General features: G+C 48.9%; 1 protein-coding gene and 1 long non-coding RNA gene across 4 annotated transcripts in view; one reads left to right on the forward strand and one right to left on the reverse strand.

Annotated features, from left to right (window-relative positions):
* Positions 1 to 11,784, forward strand: part of LOC142819319 (uncharacterized) — a 24,347-nt gene extending 12,563 nt beyond the window's left edge. The window contains exon 3 of the long non-coding RNA XR_012897172.2: positions 11,545 to 11,784. This is a non-coding gene — a long non-coding RNA (uncharacterized LOC142819319). The remainder of the gene's footprint in view (positions 1 to 11,544) is intronic.
* The window catches only part of MRRF (mitochondrial ribosome recycling factor), a 20,979-nt gene continuing 742 nt past the window's right edge, over positions 10 to 20,246 (reverse strand). For 2 of the 3 annotated variants that reach the window (XM_075905395.2, XM_075905394.2), the window contains exons 2-7: positions 16,503 to 16,711; positions 15,770 to 15,925; positions 14,434 to 14,552; positions 10,881 to 10,972; positions 1,410 to 1,569; positions 10 to 412 (exon numbers count right to left, since the gene is read on the reverse strand). In XM_075905395.2, coding sequence (XP_075761510.2) covers positions 335 to 412; positions 1,410 to 1,569; positions 10,881 to 10,972; positions 14,434 to 14,552; positions 15,770 to 15,925; positions 16,503 to 16,686 — 789 coding nt within the window. In that variant the 5' untranslated portion in view covers positions 16,687 to 16,711 and the 3' untranslated portion in view covers positions 10 to 334. Of the gene's footprint in view, positions 413 to 1,409; positions 1,570 to 10,880; positions 10,973 to 14,433; positions 14,553 to 15,769; positions 15,926 to 16,502; positions 16,712 to 18,428; positions 19,602 to 20,246 lie in introns of those variants that run through there. The other variant, XM_014572362.4, reaches the window with a different exon arrangement.

Here is a 20,246-nt window from a genome sequence, read left to right on the forward strand (position 1 = left end):
GGACAAACATTCACTAATTGGTGCTTTAATGCCAGTGGCAGAGAAGCTGCTGTGGCCATGGTGAAGGGTGACGACTAAGAGCCACCCCGCCCCGTGTCCCTCAGTTCCGCTGAAGCTTCTTTAATCCGAATTCCTTTGTCACTGCTTGAATCAGGGAGACGCCGACTGGCTTCCCCCGCCCCAACCACAGCCATGGCCCATCCCCTGAGCAACTGCAGCCTCGTGAGGTCTGAGCTAGTCCGCCTGGCCTGTCGCACGCGGCTGCTAGGCCCAAGCCCGGAGCGTTGGGTCGGCGGTGCTCTGCCGTCCGTAGTGACTGTCTGTCCACGCTCACTCAGCCGAGGAGCTCCTTGGTCTTCCCTGCCAGGAGCTTCTCCATCTCTGTGGTAGCGTCGTCTGCCATTTGCTGGATCTGGAGCAATGTCACAGGGCCCTGTGTTACACGGGCAATTCCCGGCACAAAGCCCCGGCTCAATTCTGCTCCCCGTGTAAACCCAGTCCCTCCTCTGAAGTCAATGGCCTGTTCCTGGAGGAACCAAGACTAGAAGCCAACTGACTGCGGGTGGAAGATCAGACACATATTTCACAAGCTTCAGGAGGGGGCCGCCCTGCAAGTCTGTAACCGTAAAAACGGGCAGGCCTGTGGCACCTCAGGGAGAGACACATTTATTAGGCCATGACCTTTATCAGGTCTGATGAAGTGGGTTTTACCCACGAAAGCTAATAAATGTGTGAGTCTCTGAGGTGCCACAGGCCTGCTTGTTATTTTACAAGCTGTTAACAACCGCCCCTCCTCCCCCCGCCCCCGACAGATGCGTCTTGCCACCAACATGGTAACAGGTGCACACGGACTGGTCTGAGCATGCATGTCTCAGGACCAGGCTCTCCTGATGTCTAACCCTAGCTCTGGTGTCTGTTTTCCCAGCGGTAAAGTGGAAACGCCGATTTGCAGCAGTTACGACTCGTTAAAGAAAAGAAACCCGCTAAAAAGGGGCCATGCTTCCCGCAGCCCCAGGCTCCCCTCAAAGCCAGGGCAAAGGTGCCATTTTGGGAGGGCTCCAGCCATGTGTATCGGGACGCTGCTTGTTCTGCTTCCCCTTCCCCTCACGCTCAGGGAGAGGGGACAATACACAGCTTGCCGGCATGTGCCTCACTCCGGGCTGGGGAGGGGAGGAGTATGTGACAAGTTGTGTACTTTCATCTCGCTGCCGGAGTGTGAGAGGAAGAACAAGTCGCGTCCCGGTACACACGGCGGTAGCCCCCCTGCCCTCAACGGCCCCCTGGACCCAGCTCCTAACACGGGTTTCTGGAAATTTCCACTTTGTTACCCATATCTGGCCCAGCTGCAGCTTCTCCCTGATGGTGTTTTCCCCATCGTCAAGGAACACACCCAACGGGGAAAAAAATACCTGCTTTTCTATCATCTTAACGGTGTCTTCGGACACTGTGCTCTTGGCCTTCTTCACGTGGTTCATGGCGTTGCTCCGGACCTTTCGCAAGGAGTCCTTAGCCTTGTTCGTAAGCTGTTTGGCGAGTTTGGCCAGGCTTTCCCGGTGTTCTCTTGTTACCCTAAGCCGGGAGAAGCAAAGGGAAAAGGCATTAGGCACAGCACATAGCTGATCTACTCACTGCAATGCATGTGTGCAGGATAAACTGACAAGCCGAGAGAGTACAATCCGCTGGGGACCGACACCTTTCAAACTAAGTCACGTAAGTCTCAGGGCTGGAGTGGAAGGCAATTGGCATCGCAGTAGCTTAGGGATTTGGATCAGATCTTGTTACGTTTCTGTGCAGGGCCTGGAAATCATGCTGAAATGTTTAGGCTTTTCTTTCTTGTGCTGCCAAGGCATCTGTGAGAGTGAGGAGGGAGTATCAACCCTCAAACTTGAGCCGCTGAGCTGAAAAGTGTAATCCTGCTGTAAAGCTGTGAAGGGGCAGAAGGAAACCCCTTATCCTCTCCCTGCAACTGGAACGGTCTGCAAAAGATAGCTGGGAGCAACACCAACTACAGGGGGAATCGCTGTGTTCCCCCATTTTCCACTTCGTCACTGGCATGCAGGAGCCAGGCTGGTATTTCTCCTTGTGCGTATTTGACATGCTGGTTGAGAAGAGACCATATTGCAACATTTTCTAAAATAATTAGTTCAGTTTGTATCCAACTCTAGTAGGCAGGGATCTTAAACCAGACTTGTCACTCATAAGTCCCACTCTTCATAGTGGGTCAGGAACTGCAGTCAAACACTGCACAGAAAACTCTCCTGATAGCACCTCTCCTTTCTGCTCTAGAAAGTGGCATTGAGGAGCCTGAGCATGAGAATGGGGCAAAGGAGCTGCCACTGTCAGCGGCCTTTGTCAAGTCACTTAGCCTCACTCTCCCTGTGTGGAAAACAGTGCTCCGACAGCACCTACCACGAGGATGAATTATTCTGCTAATGTTTTCAAAGTGCCGTGATGCTGGCGCTACATATCGTTAGCAAGAGAATGTCTGTTGCTAGCAGGAAATATTGCAGAGTAAACATTTCACAGGAGTATTTAGAAATTGACTGCCACAGGGCTAGGTCGCTGCATGGCACTCAGGAAGTGGGGAGTTAGGGTCCCCTTAGCAATGTTCGTTATGCCCCTTTGCGGGTGTTAATTATAAAGGGTCTTTCATTACCCGAGCGGTTGCTGAACCCTTTCCTAGTTTGCTCGCTGTCTGATAAGTTACACTCCCCCCTTGGAGTTCTTCCCTTTGCAGCCACATTGCTCCAGGCAGATGTTTGCTGAGGCCTTGGCCAATCAGATGCTTGTTCATTTACTTCTACCCCAGGTTGGCAGGAGGGAATACAGACTTTCCAGAGCTGATGATTCGATTATTACTAGGAGTGTCTGAAAAGTGCAGGATTTGACAGTCTCGGACTGGAGTCCAGGGCACATCGAGTGCGGCAGCAGCGTTCGCCTCGCCACGGCGCTGCCGCTAACGTGCTGCTGCTGTGGTCTGGCAGCGGGCATCTTGTCTCCTCCGCTGCGACCGGTCCACAGGAAGGGCCACTGGGGCCGTACAGTCTGGTGCTGGAGAGGCCTGGATGGAGGTCGTCTGTTTATTTCATGCAGGGCAAACATCTTAGACTGGAGCCTGCATCTGAGCCACTGACGTAGGCGTGCGCAACCGTGAAACAGAACACCAACCCTTTCAGGGCGTCTCGCCTGGGAATTACGAACCAGCAATCCTGTGGCCTATGAAAAGCGCCACACGTGCCAAAACAGCACAGGCTGCTCGTAAGAACGGCCATGCTGGCCCAGGGCCCACGGAGCCCAGGATCCTGTCTGCCAACAGTGGCCAGTGCCAAGTGCCTCACAGGGAGCAAACAGAACAGCGCAATTATGAAGTGAGCCATCCCCTGATGTCCGGTGGGAGGATTAGGAGCACTCCAAGTCTGGGCCTGTATCCCTGAGCATCTTGGCTAACAGCCATGAATGGCCCCAGCCTCCAAGAACTTCCTTTGCTATTGTTCAGAAATAGGGGTCATAGAATCATAGAGCTGGAAGAGGCTTCAGGGGGTCAGTAAGTCCACCCCCCGCCCAAAGCAGAACCAATCCCAACTAAATCAATCCAGCCAGGGCTTTGTCAAGCCGAGACTTAAAAACCTCCAGGGATGGAGATTCCACCCCCTCCCTAGGGAACCCGTCCCAGTGCTTCCCCACCCTCCCAGGGAAACAGTTTGTCCTAATATCCACCTAGACCTCCCCACTGTAACTTGAGACTATTGCTCCTTGTTCCGCCATCCCTCACTACTGAGAACAGCCTCTCTCCATTCTCAGGAACCCCCCTTCAGGAAGTTAAAGGCTGCCATCAAATCCCCCCTCACTCTTCACTTCTGCAGACTAAACAAGCCCAAATCCCTGAGCCTCTCCTCATAGGTCATGTGCTCCAGCCCCCTAGTCATTTTGGTCGCCCTCTGCTGGATCCTCTCCAATGCATCCACATCCTTTCTGTAGTGGGGGCCCAGAATTGGACGCAGTACACCAGATGTGGCCTCACTGATGCCTAATAAAGGGGAATAATCACTTCTCTAGATCTGCTGGCAATGCTCCCTACTGCACCCTAATATGCCATTAGCCTTCTTGGCTACAAGGGCACACTGTTGACTCAGATCCAGCTTCTCATCCGCCGTAATCCCCAGGTCCTTTTCTGCAGAACTGCTACTTAGCCAGTCGGTCCCCAGCCTGTAACAATACTTGGGATTCTTCCGTCCCAAGTGCAGGACTCTGCACTTGTCCTTGTTGAACCTCGTCAGATTTCTTTTGGCCCATTCCTCTAATCTGTCCAGGTCACTCTGGACCCTATCCCTGCCCTCCAACGTATCTACCTCTCCCCCTAGCTTAGTGTCGCAAAAGTGAGGTCAGATTCCCCGTGTTTTCAGGGGAGCATCTCCGTCTGCTACTCTGCGGACTGGAAATCTCGACAGGACTCTCTTCACTGACTTCCCTGCTGGATGGTGAGGTGTGGGGGTCTGGAGCCCCTGACTTATGGTAGATCCAGTATGAACTCTGTTCACCTCCCACGTGTGTAAATGTTTTGCGGATCCTGCCCAGGGTATCATTTGGCTGCTCGGAGCTGCTGAACAGTTAAGGAAACGTTTGTTTATGCAGCGCTGCCAGATTTCCTCTGCTTCTTGGCACCAGCTCACACATCTCATCGTCTGTCTTTATTAATGCCCATTTCTTTGTATCAATGTGGAGTGACACAGAGCTTTCTTTGTGGCTTTTACATTCCACAGAGATTGTATGTAGATTCTGAGGTCCTACCACCAATCATGCCACAAGAATGTCTCTCTTTCTGGCAGCCGCGGCTCCTGCTCAGGAATCCATCAATACGAGGCAGCTGGTTGGAAAGGCCACCCGTCCCCTCAACGTGGGGATTCTGCCATCAGCTCTGCCCATGTCACAGCTGATCTGTGCACATTTCGCTCTGGGCGGAAGAACTGCTGTCCCAGTCTCCTCTTTAAAGCAATGGGCTGGAAGGGGAGCCCGAGGGATCCAATCAGAAGTGGGGAAAAGGATCAAGGCACTTGCCCTTTCTCCATCTCCCTTTCACACCAGCCCACGGAACTGGCTCTGTGCTGAGGCATAGACACTTCCTGCCCTTAGAACTCCAGCAGGCTCTGGCTGGGGTGATGCCCAACACCAAGCTCTGAGCAGAAAACCAGGCCCAAACCTGGGCAATTTAAACCCAATACTTTTCAAAGTGTGCAGGACTCAGCTTGCTAGAGACACCTCCTCTTCGTCTCTTTCAGTCCACAGCCAGTTATGCAACCACAGCTGCATTTCGATGCTCTCTTCTGAGCGGGAGGCACAGGCACAAAGACAGAGGGAAAACAATGAAGGCCACTTCTGCTCTCCCCTGGAAGACGTTTCCCTCGGTAAGAACGGTTTTGTAGCATAAATGCTAGGAATTTCCTGTGGGCGAGAGGGATCAAGAAGAAGTACCTAGGTGCAACTGGATACTCCAGTTGCATGATGTGAGATACATGCTGAAAGTTCATGTACAAGATGAATTACCCACAACGAGGTGAGAATGACATAGTCGGGTGATGATGAAAGAACTGGAATACGAGGTTCCAAAACAGCTTTGTTTTGGTTTGTTCAAATGACATTTTGTGAGTCCTTCTGCCCCATACTGAGGGCTGCGGGTCCATCTTAAAGAAAAAGAATTAAAGCAGAGGCACTTAACTGACAGTCCAGTGAGTCATTTGAAAGTTAAGTGTGTGTAAAAATATTACTAATGTACAAACAACATCCAGTTTCTCACAGCAGAGCGAAAAAGAGATGGCTCCGAACATGAGACTGTGCCGCAAAGGGCAACATGTCCGGTCAGATCTGGCTGAGAAATCAAACTGATAGAACATTTCTCATGACTTTAAAAAGAAATGGAACAGAATCATTTTTTAAAAACACAAATAAACATCGCCCCTGCAACACATAGACTGAAGCAGGCTTGTGCCAGAGGCCCTAAAAGGGAAATTGACATGAAAATAAAAGTAGACAAAAATAAAACTGACTAGCCTCCTTTAGTTGTCTAAGCTGAGAGGAATGCAAAAACAAAACAAACAGCATAGAGAACAGCCAATTAGATTGTGAAAACGTTATGCTATAATAATTGCAGGCCGTGACCTTGCAACTGGATCTCTGACACCCACATGTATCTGGTTGCTTGGTCAGGACTGTAATTACCTGTGTTATCACCACCACTGACACTGCAGAGTAGTTAGATTTCTTAAAGTATGATTCGTAGCTAAAGAATGACACTTTAAGGGATAATGTCAAACTTGATCCCTCACATCTCTGTGTGGAAAGTGTTATATTTATCGTTGGTACAAACAATACCTAAAATAACTCTTTCTGAAGAAAGATAAATGGAAAACATTTCAGGCTTTTTCATTATGCACAGTGGACATCACTTCTGCATAGTCAATTTCACTTTCTCTTGAGCAGTCAGTAAGTTTTTCTTTTGTGAATGCCATCAGGGAGCAGAAAAGTGGATTAAAAACTTAGAAGAATTTCTACAAAAAAAAATTGAGGACATACTATTTAAAAAAAGCCACTTTTATCAAACACTGGGTTTAAAAAAAATTGCAATTGGTTTGAAACTAATCAAGTTAGCATCCCTTTTTAAAGGCTAGTTGAACCTGTTAATATCTAGTCTTCTTACAAATGAACAAGTGGGAAATGGAGATAAATGTGAACTAGTGCAGGAGACCTGCTGGTCATATGTCCTCAGTTAGAACTGGGACTGCTAAAGAAAGACAATGTTGTTTTAAGCTGGGACTCCCTGACTTGCCAAACACCCAGGAAAAGTGAAACAAAGAATGAACAGATATCCCAGAGGGGACAATGAAATCCGTGGGACAGATTTCCTAGTGCTGACAATATAGATGAACAGGCAACATCACTGCAATGCATACCTCATCTGTAGCGCCATGAAAAAAAAGTGACCGGACATACACACTTGTTTAACAACAAATTTTTGTTAAAGGATTTATCTATTTATGGATTCCTCCTCCCCTGTAATTCATATTCAAGGGTGCCCCGAGTGCCCATTAACAATCAAACTACTATGTAGCAACCCAAGATCCTAGGCAATTATGAAGATAATAGTGCTCTCCACTTCTATCCTGCCCCTTCTTAGGGGGAAGGGGAGAGAGCATACGAAAGACAGAGAACCAGCAAATGGAATGAAAATTCCACTCTGCTTTCCTGAAAGCAATAGAGAGCAGCAATTCGAGATTTCTCTGATTGCGATGCTTGACACACAATGTCATTTCTTTAAGCAGATCTGTCACACAACCAAACTCGAGTTTGTCTATTCTTAGCCAAAGTTACCTACTTGTAAATATATGGTAAGAATCCACCAGGCCCCTTACACCAGTATTCCAGACCGTTCTCAGAGATGTGTGCCCTAATTCACAGGGCTTGGGATGTCAATTGTCAATTCTGCCAGGTTTCTATCTATCTGAAGCATGGATATGGCCCCCATTACTATAGGCAGGGCTTGACAAATCGCTGTTTCTACTCGCCCGTGGCAGCGAGATTTCACCGGCGGGGCATGCATGTGCAATGCGGGTCTTGCGCATGCACAGTGCAGGGCTGACAAGTAGAGTTCACCACCATTTGTCAAGCCCTGACTATAGGGCAGTGGTGTCTCATATATTTAATAACACTCAGTGCGCTCTTGAGAGGCAGGACAGGGCTGTTATCCCTATTCAGCCACCACCATAATGCAGCTGCCTCTGGGGTAGAGCTCAATGGCTGTGTAACAGCTGCATAGCAATACTGCAGCTAGGACACAGAGAGGCTAAGGGATTTGCCTCTGGTCAAGGGAAGTTTGTGGCAGAGTAGAGATTTGATCCTGGATCTCCTAAGTACTAGGTTAGTGCCCTCACCATGGCTGTGTCTAGACTGGCCGTTTTGAATTTCCGAAAGAACACTGACAATCTCATGTAAGATCATCAGTGTTCTTGCAGAAATACTATGCTGCTCCCGTTCGGGCAAAAGCCCTCTTGCATTTGTGCAAGAGGGCCAGTGTAAACAGCACAGTACTGTTTTCCGCAAAAAAGCCCCGATTGCGAAAATGGCAATCGGGGCTTTTTTGCGGAAAACCATGTCTAGATTGGCCACGGACGCTTTTCTGTAAAAAGTGCTTTTGCGGAAAAGCATCCTGCCAATCTAGACGCTCTTTTCCGAAAATGCTTTTAACGGAAAACTTTTCCGTTAAAAGCATTTTCGGAAAATCATGCCAGTCTAGACGTAGCTCATGTGTCTGGATCTGTGGATAAGCATTTTGTGGATGTCAGAATGAATAAAAATAAATGAATACTCTGATTGGCCTATTGAAATGTTGTCTGATGTATTCTGCAGAATTAAACCACCAATAAACAGAGACGTCGCTAATCTTCAGAGCCTCCTGAGAGGGGCTGAGGCTGTAAAATATACTAATGTCCACCCCGCCCAGCATCAGCTCTTCTCTCACTGTTGACTTCAACAGGAGCTGGATCATGCCCTAATTCGGGAAGGGGGGGTGCAATAATTTGTAATTGGGGGGCCATGTCAAGATTTTGATAAGCAGTCAAGAGCCACATTTCTATGGAGGGTGTGTGGGGTCTGGGAGGGAGGTGGCGAGAGGGGATATAGAGGGTTTGGGTGGTGACCTGGGGCAGGAGGGGCTGGGGAGTTGGGGCAGGTAGTTTGGAGGGGGGGAGGAGTGGGGTGCCAGAGGCAGGCTCTGGCTGGAAGGCACTTCGTTAGGTGGCTCCCAACCAGCAGCCCAGCAGGAACCTGAGACAGGCTCTCTGCCTATCTGCTGGGAGGGCTGCTCCATGTGGCTTGGCTCCAGCACTGGGAGGAGGAAAGAGGCTTCTCTCTGCTTCTGCTGCCAGCAACATTTCTCAGCTCCTATTGGCCAGAAACTGGCCAATGGGAGCGGAGGGATTTTGTTGGGGGCGGGGATAGTACCCAACTTCTCCTCTTCCTCCCCAGCTTGCAGAGCAATCAGCAGCCAGCTAATTAAAACAGGGTGAGCTGCTCTGTAGTAAGGGTGCCAGCAAGGCTGCCTCTTGACCACCCCTGCCGTAATTCATCTCAGGTTCACAATGGAGAGGCATTCTGCATGCCAGTACGTTGGTTTGTGTCTGGAAGTTAACGGCGTTACCCTGGATTTGCACTACTATAAACACAGGAAGTGCGTCAGCCACCACTGTAATGCAGCTGCCTCTGGGGCAGAACTCGATGGCTGTGTAACAGCTGCACAGCAATAACATATAGCAGTTTCCTGGGAAAAGTGAAAGATGTTGATCGTTACAGGTTCCCTCTCGGCCTCTTTGGCCGTCATTCCCCCCTGCTGCTCCCTCAGCAGCGGGGTGATGGTTCATCTCCACGGTGGTGATTCATCACTGCATCCATGTGGTTAGACACTGGTGTAACTCCGATTATTTACAGTAAGGCTGCAGCGAATCAGGCCTGGAACAGGGCATTCAAATCAGCTCTCTTAGGAAAGTTCAACGTGTGGGTGCCTGCCCATCGCCTCTGATGCCTTGCTAAATGCTGCAGCCCCCAGAGGTGAAAGCAAGGCGGTGTGCCCCCGTCGGCTGCTCCTGCAAGGAGGCACCACTACAGGAGGAGGTGGGGTTGTGTCTAGGAAGGCTAAGCAGCAGGCAGCTGGAAACATGCCCCGCATCCGTCTGGGACTGACCCAGCCCCAAGCCTTCCCAGGCCACCCTTTGGCGGGGGGGAGGGATAAAGCTCCCCCCACCCAGATTCGTACCGGGAAGTGGCTTGCTGTTCCCAGCCTCGCTGTCAGGGAGCGAGGGGAAAGGGCACTGGGTGCCTGTGTTCCTCTCCCTCCTGGCTGCCCAAGGCAGGGTCAGAGGATCGAGCGATCCACGCTGGGGACTTTCCCCTCGCTCCCTGACAGTCCTGGGAAGGGGAAGAGTAAGCAGCCTCCTGATACCAATCTTGGGGTGTGGGAAGGCATCAGCCCCCCCTGCAAATGGTGCCCTTGCCCCCCCCCCACTCCCGACCCCAGCCCAGAGCCCTTCACATTCCCAGCCCCTTACCCAGACTCCTGCACCCACACCCCAACTCTCTGCCCTGATTCCTGCACCTCCCACCCCCTTCCCTGAGCCCCACACACTCCCAGTTCTGACGCCTGCACCCCCCACATTCCCCCAACCCTGACTCCTGCACTGCTCCACACACACCCCAACCCTGTGCCCTGAGCCCTTCCTCATACCCCAACCTTGATGCCTGCACCCTCTCCCACTCTTGGCCCCCTGCCCTGAGTGCCCCACACCCCCGAACCACTGCCCAGACTTCTGCACCCCCCATTACCCATCCCTGTCCTGAGCCCCCCACACTCCTGAACACCCCAACACTGCCCTGAGCCCCCCACACTTACATTTCGTACTAGCGCTGTCATATTGCAGACCCCTGCCCTGAGCCCCTGGGGGGGCCAGACGATAGTATCTGTGAGAAATTTAAGTTACTTTCACCCCTGGCGGCCACCCACTGTCCAGCTCCCTTCTGTACAGTGAGAAACTGGTAAAAAAACCCAGTGAAGCGGAGCCCCGTGTATCAAAAGAATGGATCCTGCGAGGCTGGAGAATTTGCAGGAATCTCTGGCTTGACACTTGGAAGAGGTTCCATCAGATATTTCTTACAGGCTTGGGTTTCTAAACCCCAGATGTAACCGTACGGAAAGCGACTGTGTCAAGCCCTTACAGTAACCATGCACGCTTAGCCCCCGGAGTCCATGCAACCAGGATCACAAATGGAAATCCACTGCAGCCCATTACATCATCTCATATAACCATGAATCTAGACAGACAGTCATTATAATTACTTACTTAGGAACTGGCACCCGAATTATTATCCCATCTACTTCCGGGTTCAGGTTCATTCCACTCTCCCTTATAGCCTTGATAGCTGCAGCTGTACTCTGTAAACCAGATCAAAAGGTAAAGGGAATTAGTAAATAATTATTACCAGATGCCAGGACTCTGTCGATAGCTGGCAATCCATCTCACCAGAACATGGAAACATTTAGTTCTGTTACCAGTACGATCAGGAAGTTACATTGGTGCAGAGTGCTTTGATCAAATGGAATTGCAAACTACACCCATTCTTGGTACCAGGGTAATAGGGGTGGCGAGGGGGGAGAAAGCAACAACAAAAGAAAACAATTTTACTTCTTTGAAACTATTTGAATGGTTTGAGGCAATGCAGAGCAAAACCACAATGAATCCCCATGGGAGAGCCTGTATGGGGGGAAAGGGAGATGAAAGATTCTCGGCCTTTAAAAATTCCTGTTGAATGTTTTACACGAGAAATCGCATTGTGCCAATTTAAAAAAGTTACTAATTTAACTCATGCGGCACTACACTCACGCTGGGCGAAATCCAGACGTTCGTTGGTGGCTGGGGAATGCAGGCAGGGCTTTTACAACCAGGCTCTGTTGTATTTTTTAAGTGTCTCATCATTTATGTTTAACTTTTTATAACTCTTCCCCAGGTGGCTGCTGCATGCCAGCTTCCTGTGGCCCTGGCAACCTTCCAGTACTGCGTGGATGGCAAAGTACCGATACAACAGGTATGCGTGGTCACAGCAAAGTGTCCATACCAACCCAACAGCTTCCATGTGACATAGGACTAGAGTACAGACAAGAACAGAGTTATTCTGTTGACTAAAGGAACTGGGCTCCTGAAGGTGACTCCAGTTGTCCTCAACGGTTCAACACCAGCGATGAATTTGGCCCACATGGCTTGACAGTCCATTTAGACCCTGAGTCAGTGGTGTACTTAGGCATTATGGACCAGTTGGTGGTGTTTTGCAGCATCTATCTGGGATGTGTATTAAATGCAGAATAAAGTGAAGAAAAAAGAACATGAAAGAAAACCACTGAGAACAGCCACTCGGGTGCAGGAAGCTAAGTACCTGCTTACTGCTCTGCTGAATCAGGGCTTTGAACCTGAGATGCAATAGCCGTCTCCCATTTTAAAATTCACCTGTCCGAGAACTTCGTGAGGGACCCCCCTGAAATGTTAAAGGGAGCTGCATGGCCTCATCAGATCGCAGATCCCTTTCTGTGTGAGTTCTTCTCAAACGCATTCGCCTTTTGCTTCGTTTTATCTCCCTAGGAGCCATGAAAGACAAACCTGCCTCTTTAACACAACTTATCCCTTCCAAACGCAAGGTTTGGCTGCAACCCTCTCTAGCCCATGAGATGTGGTGTGGCATCACTGGTTCTTCTTAGTACGTGTTGGACCTCTCTGGTCTGGCACCCTTGGGATCTGACCGGTTCTGAACGAGGGAATTTGCCAGACCAGAGGAGGTGCCCTGTCACGGGCTCCCCAGGCAACCTTCCCTCTGGACTGCCGTCCCCAGCTGCCCTCCTGCCAGGTTGCCATGCTGCTGCAATCCCGGGCCCCAGCCCTGCTATAGGGGCTGCTGCACCCCGGTCCAGCCCCGCTACCAGGGCTGTCGCAGCTGCCTCGTTCCCGGCTCTGCTGCTGGCGCTGCTGCAGCCCCCTGTTGGACCACAAATGTTGCCAGATGAAGGAGTCCTGGTTTTGGGAGGTCCAGCCTGTACAGCACTTGGAGAGCTGATGCTTTAGGGGAAGGATGCAAAGAGTGTGTCTCGTAGTCAGGAATGACAAGCATTCTGTTTGAATGCAACCTGGATCAATCCCACACTGGATTTTTGTTGGGTTCCATTGTTCAGGGATTTCTGATCATACAGTCAAACACTAAGGCCACGTTACAGTGTGTATCATTTATCAATCAAGGCACCCCTTGAAGCTGTGTTGCATTTGCATACAAATATGGCGTAAATCACTAGCATTTAAGAGGACTTAAAAGTAAAAAAAAAAAAAAGCTAAAAACATTGAGAACAGAGAAAACCCAAAGTAGTAAATCAGTTCAGCATTTTAAAGCCATAGACACGTGATGTGACAGACCGGTGTCTGGGCTTTGGGAAGGAAATGCTCAGCTGAAGCAATATTGTTTAACATATACATTGGCTGAGACAAAGGAAGGAGAAAAATACAACTTTACCCCCACCCTGTTCCCGCAAATGAACTACTCCTGTTAGAAAAACAACCATCTCACAGAACATCTAATCGGTTTTTCGGAACATTGCCCATGACTAAGGCAAATGGGGCTTGGCTCGAGAGGGGAAGGGTCTGTTTCCACTAGGGATGTTAAATATCGGTAAATTTAATAGTCGATTAACCTCATGAATTCTTTTCATTTACTCGACTAGTCTATAGTCCCCGGGGGTGGGGCTGGCAGCCAGTGCGCTCCGGCCTCACTCCTGAGGAGCCCCCTGCCACTTCACATTGCTGCCTCTGTTTCAGAAGCAGCAGCACAAGGTGCCAGGTGGGAGCTGGTCCACAAGGGGAGCCAGTTTAAAAACCAGCTCCCCTCACGGACCAGCTACCTGTGTGTGGGGTGGATGGTGCTGGGGCGAGTGGTAAACGTAAAGACTCATTGCAAAGGGCATGCAGACGCACATTTGACGACAGCAGCCGGCTGCACTGCTTCCGTGAGTGGTACGGCTGGGACCCCAGCAAGCAGGCAGCCTATCTATCTAAGTGCTCCACTGGGCTGCCGGGCTTTGGGAGCCCCGGCCTGGAGGGTCATGGAGGGCTGAAGGAAAATGTTTGGCAGGCTGCATTTGGCCCATAGGCCATATTTTGCCCACCCCTGTTTCAGGCCATGGCAAGCCAGAATTCTGCCAGAGCAGGATTTCCCTTTATAGTACATTCTCTATAGCTTTATTCAGGCCCGTTTTAAATGATTCAAGTGCTAGGAGACTATTCCACAAGGCTAAAAGGGCTCACTCAGGGTTTTCCCTCCTGATACTGATGGAGTAGGTATGTCATCTAGCAATGGTGACATTCCAGTGCTGCTGCAAAGGTGAGGCACCCAAAACACAGGACAGCACAGGAAAGTCAACATGTACATTCAGTAGTGAAACATCCAGTCCTTATACTACAAGGAGCCCTGTGGCACCTTAAAGACTAACATTTATTTGGGCATAAGCTTTTGTGGGTAAAAACTTATAGTTTATGCCTAAATAAACCTGTTAGTCTTTAAGGTGCCACAGGGCTCTTTGTTTTTTTGCAGATTCCAACTAACACAGCAACCCCTCGGAGTTCTGTTACTGTAAGATCAGGAAGTGACACAGAGGTAAGACGTCAATAAGAATTGTTTTAGTTCCACTGGAGTGGAATTTGCCCCATTTAGTCTAAATTTTTCCTTTGCTCAGTTTCATTCCATTATTCCTACAGTAATTATATTCCTTTTGGTTTTGGAGATACAATACTTATGCTTCTCAATTGCTCAATCCCCTTTTCCTGGCATTTGGACCTTCATATCCTTTCAATTATGTCCACTTACCTCTGGAAAACTAGCCATATTTATAATAATGAGCTGAGGAGATTTCAGTGAGATTTGTCCAAGCTGGTTTAATGGAAACTTTCCATCGTTTGTTGTCACCGTTATATGATCAAGAGCCCCTTAAAATAATCCAAAATAACAATGTTTAAAACAACTGAACAGCATTGCAATTACAATATGCATTCCAACTCCTACCTCTTCATGTTATGCAAAATACAGACAATATATTTTTAATGTCTGTTCTTCCCTTGCAGAACAAACAGTCCTGTTGTTTGTATTTATACAACCCCCTGTGGCTTTGCCATCCAAACTTGGCAGGATTATGCTAGTGCATGAAAACCAGCAAGTGAAACTGACTAGTTTGTTTTCATTGCCAGAATGGAAAAGGTAAACAAAGAATATAAATAGTAAAGAGGAAATTAACTATTTAAAATTCATGCAATATAAATGATCTAAGCTGTTATAACACACATAAAGAAGATTTATATGATTTTTAAGCTGGCAGCATTCCTCTACTAAGTCCCCACAGGAGGTGCAGTTCATTGTCTAATTTAAAGTATTTTATTTCACTCCAAGATCTCCTTAATCTGCTTTCTAGTTTCTGCTGCAAAATGTTAACAGGCCAGAAAGCACAAGGGAGATGGGGCACTTTATCAGTATAATTGAAAGGAAAAAAAAACTGAGCTTAAAGTAAATAGTTAAGCAATTGCACTGCACATTCTAACTCCATTAGAGACTAAGTTGGGGGTGGTGAATGATCCATATTTGGCCATTGTTTAATGTTAAGTTTTCTCCCTGAAACTGGATACGTCTTACAAATGCGTGTCTTCAGTGTGCTGGAGTAACTGTAGCTTGGTCAAATATGTTCACGTTTCTTTATGAACACAGAATTCACTAAGTGAATAGGGTCTGTAAAGGTTACTAACCACAAATATGCATTGCAGAAGAAGTCTGCATATGCCAGACACCAGCCCGATGGCAATTTCCAAAAGGCTAATTTAATGGCAATTGGATTTTTCCTGCCCTACTGCACCATTAGCTGACAACTTGCTTCTTCATCACATCTGCAAACAGTTCCGTTAGACATTTTTGACATCTCCCACTTACAAAAGCCATTTTCAGGAAGTTATTAACAAAAATGGATTCTTCCTGGTCAAGCTCAGGGTGAAGAAAGTCTTTAGTTGGGGATTTCAGGGTTGCTGTAATTGGGTGCCCAGTGAGTAACTCAATAAAACGAAAATCAATTTACAGAAAATTAAAGACACAGATCTGGGCTGCAAAGGCTCAGTGGGGTTTTTTTATAGACAGTAGAGAATTATACAAGCAAGTTACTGACCTGGTGAGGTTCTTATATTGAGATTTTTGCTGAAATCTTCCTTAAGAGTTTCGATCACTGCCTGCATTTCGCAATTTACCTCCTCTAGACTGATAATATCTTCAACTAAGGCAGCATTGATATTCACTCTGGCTTGGTTCTGCCCTTTACCTTTAGCTGCAAATTGCACACACAATTAATTTCTGTACCACTCACAACGCCACAGTCTTTTAGTGAGCAGTCACATTAGAAAACAAAAAGCAGCCATTGCAACAACTTTCAGATTAGTAACAGGAGTTTAGCGTGAACTGAAATGTATATATTTTAAGACAGTAAATTCCCATGATCCCAAATGTAGCTGCGTATCACGCTGTGCATTTTGCAACGCTAATTCCAATGTAGCACATGAAGATTCATGCCCTGATCCTGCAAAGAAGTACATTCTTGTGGGAGTCCTGTCAGGAGCAGGGACTAATGGCCTTCCTCATGCAAATAATCCCATTCATGGCAACAGAAGTGCTCAGTGACTGTTTTTTAATTACATTTCAGCTGTGCAAGAACTTAAACTATTGGCAAGTTTAGAAGAAAATAAAACCTTGAGTTCGCCATAATAAAGGGGCTTCCGGAGAAGAAGAGGTGGAATGGAAATGTTCATTAAAAGGTAAACGACATCACGACATAAAACCTGCTTCCAGCAAATTAGGGAGACACAATCCGGGGTAGCAAATTCTAGTCAAGAGGCTTCTTTCTTTACCTTTGGCTTTCTTGGTAGCTAGATATCTAGTGAACATTGTCTGGTGGATCACACACTGCCTGCAGTCATTAAGGATCAAGGCCGTATACCTCAAAGGTACCTCTAGGGATGGCCTGGTGAGTCCTGAGAGAGAATTATGAAGCAAGGGAGGCAGCTGACGGAGGCACCTTAATGCCATTGCCATGGTGTACAACTTCACTGTAGTTCACCTGGGAAAAGGAAAAACAGAAGATACAAGTACCGTCCTCGGCAGTCTTCCCATAAAAATGATTGATCTTACATTTTCAAGTGTAAGACCATGATATCCATCAGAGCACAATAGGCCTGATTCTGGTCCTAATGCATCATGGCAGTTTTACTGCTGATTTAAAAGGCAGGCTGACTGGACCCAAGGTGCTTATACAGCATTAATACTGGCATCTTCCAGTAGGGTATGGAGGCTGTGATGAGAAGAAAACTCTAGCCACAGGCTTAAAATACTGGAAGGAATTGATACCACTTTTTTTTTACAAGATGCTCTATTTACACCTGTCAGTGGAATACAGATTTAAATTTCCTTTTTGATGGCACAAAATTGAGATTCTAGAATCCGTCAGCCCCCTTCCCGTTTTAAAATAACGATAATGACTTATTAATTGTACAGCAATACAATTAGGCCAGGACCCCCATGGTGCTGGACAAACAAAACAAGAGCCTGCCCCCAAAGTGCTTACAATCTAAGACAAGACGTGGCTATAGACAGATAGAGGAGCAAAAAATACAATATTGGTCACCATGAGTGGTCTCCTCATATTCATCCTAGGGACTTTACATTTTGATTAACTGACTAATTGAATCGTCGATGTGATTTGCATTGACGATTCGATTAGTTGATAAGGGCGCCCTGGGATTGTTGCTCCACTTCAAAGGCGAAAGCGCTGAGGGGAGCATGGGGCCAGCGGGGCAGCCCCCACTGGCCCCATGCTCCCTGTAGCATTTCAAAGCGGAAGCACCACATGAAGCCTGGGGTCAGCTGGGGACTCCCCAACTGGCCCCTGGCTCCAAGAGGCACTGCCGCTTTGAAGTGCCCCTTCCTCTTACTCCCCTCCTCCCGCCCGCCCCCGCTTGCTGCCTCTTTTCGATAGAGGCAGCAAGGAGGGAGGGGGGGAAAAATGACTAGTCGACTAGTGTGTTGTCTATCCAATAAGCATTTGTTTATTGGATAGTTGACTACTTAACTAGTTGCTCACATTCCTAATTCACCCCCATTGATATACTCAGGAATCATTTCACCCACCAATGAAATACAGTCACCCCGAGATGCTCAGATACTCAGGTGATATAGGCCTTATAACCTGCCTGCAGGGCAACCCCACCACCACCACCACTGCAGGCCCTACCCCTGCTCTGTCTCCTCCCCCAAGTAACGCAGCCGGAAGAATTATGGGGGCATGGCAGCCGCAGGGGCTGATCCCTACTTCACGCAGCAGGAGCTGGAGCGGCCTGGCAACCTGCTCCGTGCCGCCCTCCCAGCCCGCTGCTCCAGAGTGCTCAGGAGCCAGGTGCTCTGCTTTCTGCCACCGCTGAGAAGTCAAATGCAACGGTCGGGAGAAGGTGGCGGAGCGGAGCGGAGCAGAGCTGTCGCCATGGTGAGTGAGGGGATGGAATCGTCCCCTGCTGCCTTCCCGCCAGGCCCCCCAGTCATCCTCCGGGTCTCTCCCATCCATAGGATGGTTGGGGCAATTGCTATGGGGCCAACAAAAACTCTGGACCTGGGGTGGCCGCCCAGAGCTGTCCTATTGTTGGAATGACTCTAATCTGTCTCCTTAGCCTCTTTAAAAATCCTTGTATAAACCCTACCTCAGCCTTCTGATCACCGATACCCCTTCTATTAGGCAGCAGGTAGAAAACAAACAAAAGGAAGTACACACAAAATGTAGTATCTACCTGTGGAACTCATTGCCAAGGGAAGTTGTGAAGGCTGAAAGTATAACTGGATTCAATAAACAATTAGAGAAATCATGCAGGGTAGGTCTATCAATGCTGGTCAGGGACACAAACCCACGGTCTGGGAAACCCTAACCCTCTAACTGCCAGAAGCTAGGAGTGAATCACTCTATAAATGCCCTTTTCTGTACATTCCTCCTGAATCTCCAGCACTGGCCACGGTCAAAGGCAAGATACTAAGCGACGTGGACCATTGGTCTGACCCGACTATGGCTGTTTTTAATCTTCCTTGTGTGTGTTTTGTCCAAATTCTGCATCCTCTGTGTCACCGGGATTCTAAGTTCTCTGGCACTGTTTTGTTACTTGTCTTTACGGCATGTACGTCAGGCACCTGATTTTTGTCCGAGCTTCCAAAGTACTCCCACAAAACAAGTGAATAGCAGCAGTAATACGCTACTGCCAACCCCAAGCATTCAAATATTATGAGAATGGCTTAAAAATATCATGTAGAAATAAGGAGTGTGAGATTCTTTTTATTTGCCTTCTTGCTTTTGAATTTCCACCTACTGTCCTTATAGGTCACATTTCCAAGCACTTCTCTGCACCCAGGAGGAGCTGTGAACCTTTTTTAAAAACATTAAATGACTGCTGGAATTCTTACTTATTCACACGAATCCAGGAGTTGGGACTTACATAAAAATACCAACTATTGTAAAACACACCACTAGTGAGAATTAGCAGCATAATTCAATTATATCGAGAGAAAGAAAGAATAGGATGTGGTGGCTGGTCGATAGCCACACAAACACTGCCCTGTGGTTTAGGACAGGAAGTGAGAAATACCACACCCAGCTAAAAACAGCAATAGGAAATGGGGGAGGAAGAAGATAGTTTCCTGTTTTGGGCTATGGGGAGGCATTCACACTGTGGTGTTAGCAATAAATGTCTAGGGATCTTTACCAGCCAAGGGTTGCCAAGACCTGGGTTTTACAGATCACCCTGCAGTACCTCAAGCTTAACAGACTCTCGCATCACTGTGACCTCAAATGAAGTCACAGATCAGAAATTCAGGCTAAGTGGGCATCCAGCCTCAGGAACCCCTTCCCTGCCCACCAGTTACACAACCCCACTCCTTGCTCCCCAAGCCCAATCTCCTGGTGCAAACCACACCCCTGCCTCCCAGAGTTTTGCCTCCTCGTGCATAGCTCCACCCCATAGTGTAAGCTCCACCCCTTGTCCCCCAGCCAACCCACTCCTAGAGCTCTGCCTCTTAGTGCACAGCCCCGCCCACTGAGTCCCCAGCCCCGCCCCCGTGATGCACAGCTCCTCCCACTGTTCCCCAGCCCCGCCCACTGAGTCTTCAGCCCCGCCCCCGTGATACACAGCTCCTCCCACTGCTCTCCAGCCCCGCCCCCGTGATGCACAGCTCCTCCCACTGCTCCCCAGCCCCGCCCACCGAGTCTCCAGCCCCGCCCCCGTGATGCACAGCTCCTCCCACTGCTCCCCAGCCCCGCCCCCGTGATACACAGCTCCTCCCACTGCTCTCCAGCCCCGCCCCCGTGATGCGCAGTTCCTCCCACTGCTCCCCAGCCCCGCCCCCGTGATGCACAGCTCCTCCCACTGCTCCCCAGCCCCGCCCCCGTGATGCACAGCTCCTCCCACTGCTCTCCAGCCCCGCCCCCGTGATGCGCAGTTCCTCCCACTGCTCCCCAGCCCCGCCCACCGAGTCTCCAGCCCCGCCCCCGTGATGCACAGCTCCTCCCACTGCTCCCCAGCCCCGCCCCCGTGATACACAGCTCCTCCCACTGCTCTCCAGCC

The sequence above is a fragment of the Pelodiscus sinensis genome, chromosome 23 (genome assembly GCF_052426305.1).
Source record: "Pelodiscus sinensis isolate ZL-2025 chromosome 23, ASM5242630v1, whole genome shotgun sequence".
NCBI classification, from domain to species: domain Eukaryota; kingdom Metazoa; phylum Chordata; order Testudines; family Trionychidae; genus Pelodiscus; species Pelodiscus sinensis.